Below are 4,202 nucleotides of genomic sequence, written 5' to 3' on the forward strand. Positions count from 1 at the left end.
GATTAATCCGGTGTAACATTGTGGGTGTGGTGTAAGAATGTTAACACTATGTAATAATTCTACTTGTGTGGTGTAGAAGATAATTATCAAAGTATGTAATTATGTAAGAATGTTAACAATCTGTAATAATTTTTTAGTATATCACTTGCGTGGTGTAGAACAAAATTATCTATGTAGAGATACTGCTTGCAAACCAGTGATGGTAAGATGATGTTATGGGGTAGGACTGGATAAGTCTGACTTCTTCCTACTCCATTCAAGCATGTACTAGGTATAAGCAAATTGATAATGCATTTGTGGATATGTGTGAAATTATGTGTGTTGACATATTGACTGTCTTTACATGTTTGAAAGAATAAATCAAATCAAATCAAAAATCAAGGTCCATTACCTTACACTGCATTATGAACATTATCTAGACTGTTCCATGGTATGTTATCAGAAGATGGTCTTCTGACTACATTATTTTAAGGAGAAATTGTATATTTTTCCTGCTTACTGCCCTAATTAGAACATTTCTGCTTTCTTCAAGAAAACACTAGTTTTCAGACAATTTTCTGTTTTTAGAAATAAAATTTTGTTGCACATTTCTCAGTTTCTGCATCAGTAATCCCTCGTTACACCTTAAGGCACCCATTGAGGGTTTGTTGAGCCTGTTCACTCAGCACTGCTCTGTTTCACACTCATTCAACTTTGTCATTTCACACATTCACACGTGGAGGCAGCCAGATACAACTACTGCCAAGGACACCACAGTTGTCTTATGTTTTCCTCTGAGTGTAGTCGCTGAGCGAGGGAGTCACACATAGCCCTCACCCCCTGCGTTATTTCAGACAGGATTTGTTCACTTGACCCTTTGGTCTCCTTTTTCCCTGTGACTGTGTACTTTCAGACTGTGGTTACATCAGGTTGGGAAGGAGGGATGCCAGTGGAGAGTGGGATCAGTGCTGCTGCCCGGCAGGCCAAGCAGAAGAGGAAGTCCCACAGCTTGTCCATTCGTAGGACCAACAGCACTGAGCAGGATCGCTCCGGCCTGCAGAGAGATATGCTCGAGGGACAGGTGGGGACTTGTTAATTAAAACAGTGAAGATGAATAAAAACATAGTATTTAATCTAGATAACAACCACTAGAATCACCAGCCTGAATTTCCAGCTGCTCCTCTGGCCGTGTCTGTGTTCCACTGCTGCCTCTCATCGTTAACTTCTTGTCCTGCTGTTAGTGTCTGCACTCATAGGCACTCTAGTTTTAAGTCAAAGCCAATTAGGCATTAATGCACAGTTTAGAGAGCACATAATAGTGTATACTGTAGCTGGACTAAGCATGCAACAGTTACTGCTTTATTGCTGTAAGGTTATGGTAACTCAGTGGTTATAACATGGATTCAGAGCAGGTATAGGTATTCACAGCTCACTCAGGTCATGGTTCTCAGGAATCCAAGGCCCCACTGGATTTCACTTTGGTCAGCTAACACGAAACTAACTACTCCTGGGATGTTGATTAAACACAATTACTTTTAATAAATTATCTGACAAGATAATAAACCATGGAAAAGGTGAAAAAAATGAATTAAGAGCCATTAAAGAGGTTCTTTGTAACTTGTAAATACACTTAACTTTCTCAATGAAAGTAAATGGTTTGTTATTGCTTCAGTTGTGTTGATGCACAGTTGAACAGGAATAAATGTGGAGTCCTGGTGAATGGAGCTTAGAGTTGTTCTGGGTTTTGGTTTGGTATGAGGAGCTGTTTCCACCCGGCCGTGGTGCAAACAGTGTAATCCCTTCCTCATGACTTTCTGTTTTTTTTACTCTGGTCCCTTTTTGTCCCAGTCCTCTGATAATCTGGAATCATTCATGAGAATGGAGGTAAGTTTCAGGTGTCTATCCGGCTGTAGTATAACTCCCTAAAGAAGCTGTAGAGCTAGTTGTGTCGGTTTGGTGTAGCTTAGGTCTGGTTGGTATTTAGACGAGGTGTTGTGTGGTGACTGAAAGCGATTTCTCTATTTTTAATCAATATATCCTTTCCCCTTAAACTTACGATTAATGTTTAGGGTTTGGGTATGCTTACATATGTTTCCTTTTGCTAGACTCCAGTGGGACAGTAGACTTGACTGTTTTGTATTTGGTGCAGTAAGTAAAAGAGATCATGCCTGGGTGTCTCATATTTCTGTCCCATTATGACTATGGGCCATGATACTTGAATCCTGGACTATGGTGAATGTTATCAGCATTGTCATGTAGTACCATGAAGTACATTTGCTATGCTTTGCAGTTACAGAGATCTTTATTGGACAACTACTAGTAATGTGCAAGAAAAGATAAATGAGTCAAATGTTTTTTGCTCTCCTTTGACTTTTTTATGCAAATATTTACTCGCGTGCAGGACGTAGGACTATCACACATCTCAGGCTGTGTCGCTCCTGCACATCAACCCGTGTTTTAGTGTTGTGTCGTAATTGAAGCTTTAATTTTCAGGCATTTCATTTCAGATATATTGATCAGTCTTAGTTATTCTCACATTCTTAAATAAACTTGAATGATCAAAATAAACAAGCATATTGTTCTACACATAAATTTAATGAATTCACGGGCTCTGTGTGAAACGCTGTGTGCAACATGCGTGTGTCATACGTTTCCCGCATGCTGCAGCCTTTTCTTTCTACTAGTCCTTTTTCTGTGCAGTTATCCTGATGTGTGCACAGGCCTTTCAGCTGCTAACATCAGCCTGTGAATGGTAATGACACGCTGACTGATTTCTTTAGAGAATAAAGCTGCGAGCAACAATTCAGCCCAAGTGCATTACTCAGAGCACACTTCACTCAGGTACAAAGAGGACTACACATACTGAGCTGTTTTATCATGATTGGACATAAAATCTGGGGAGACATTGCCCACTTCTTGTTTGTGTTTTTGCTGCTGACACTGTCACATGCTGCATTAAACTGCAGGAGTGTTAAAGTATTTGCTCACTGGTGTGAGAAATTAATAGCTCTTCCCCAGTGTAATGCGCCATGATTCATGAGCAGGGTTTATGATTTTGATTCTTATTTTTTATGGACAGGAGAATTTAGTATTTAAATTGGTAAACTGGATAAAATTCATGGTGAAAATGGTATTTTGCCAGTGCCAGTACTCTAGATTACCCATTTCACTTAACTACAACTATTATGAAATGCATAATCAGCAGTGTCTTATCACTGAGTATCACACTGTGTATCAGATACTCTTGTACCACAGTAACATCTTCTGAATGCACATACACTCTTTGAAAAACTACAATTTTTCCTGGAAGATGAAACTTAAAATGAAGTGATTTTGAATTATAATTTCTTAATTGAATGTTTTCCAATGAGCATTTCCTGCTAATTGTAAATCTGTCACACCACAAGTAACCTGCCTGTTTTGACTGTAATGTGCCCAGTATTACTAAGATAAATTGTACTCTTGTTCATAATTTAACTTCTATGAAACTACGTTACTCTGGAATTAATGGCCTGTGTTACCTTCTTCAAGCCAAAGTTTAAGGCCTGTCTGTGGGCTACCAACACATCTTCTGTGCTCCAGAGCCATTTCACTCATTCTTTCCACTTATAGATACAGTCCTTTTATTGACCAGTTCCTGTTTTAGCCTGAAACAGGAGTTCACTTGTTTCCTTCCTCAAAGTTTTTATTGTATGATGAAACTGTTTTCTTGTGCTTTGTTGAAGTAAAACTCTTTGTACTGTTGGTATCAATGTGAGCTTTTATACAGTGGGTACGGATATTATTCAGACCCCCTTAAATTTTTCACTCTTTGTTATATTGCAGCCATATGCTAAAATCATTCAAGTTCATTTTTTTTCCTCATTAATGTACACACAGCACCCCATATTGACAGAAAAACACAGAATTTTTGACATTTTTGAAGATTTATTAAAAAAGAAAAACTGAAATATCACATGGTCATAAGTATTCAGACCCTTTGCTCAGTATTTAGTAGAAGCACCCTTTTGAGCTAATACAACCATGAGTCTTTTCGGGAATGATGCAACAAGTTTTTCACACCTGCATTTGGGGATCCTCTGCCATTCCTCCTTGCAGATCCTCTCCAGTTCTGTCAGGTTGGATGGTAAACGTTGGTGGACAGCCATTTTCAGGTCTCTCCAGAGATGCTCAATTGGGTTTAAGTCAGGGCTCTGGCTGGGCCATTCAAGAACAGTCACGGA

General features: G+C 39.0%; 1 protein-coding gene across 3 annotated transcripts in view; it reads left to right on the forward strand.

The window, feature by feature from the left end:
* LOC109974935 (WD repeat-containing protein 37) overlaps positions 1-4,202 on the forward strand; it is a 22,003-nt gene that overhangs the window by 2,836 nt on the left and 14,965 nt on the right. For all 3 annotated transcript variants that reach the window (XM_020625404.1, XM_020625403.1, XM_020625406.1), the window contains one exon: positions 893-1,060. In XM_020625404.1, coding sequence (XP_020481060.1) covers positions 923-1,060 — 138 coding nt within the window. In that variant the 5' untranslated portion in view covers positions 893-922. The remainder of the gene's footprint in view (positions 1-892; positions 1,061-4,202) is intronic.

This window comes from Monopterus albus, unplaced genomic scaffold (genome assembly GCF_001952655.1).
Source record: "Monopterus albus unplaced genomic scaffold, M_albus_1.0 scaffold354.1, whole genome shotgun sequence".
Lineage (NCBI taxonomy): Eukaryota > Metazoa > Chordata > Actinopteri > Synbranchiformes > Synbranchidae > Monopterus > Monopterus albus.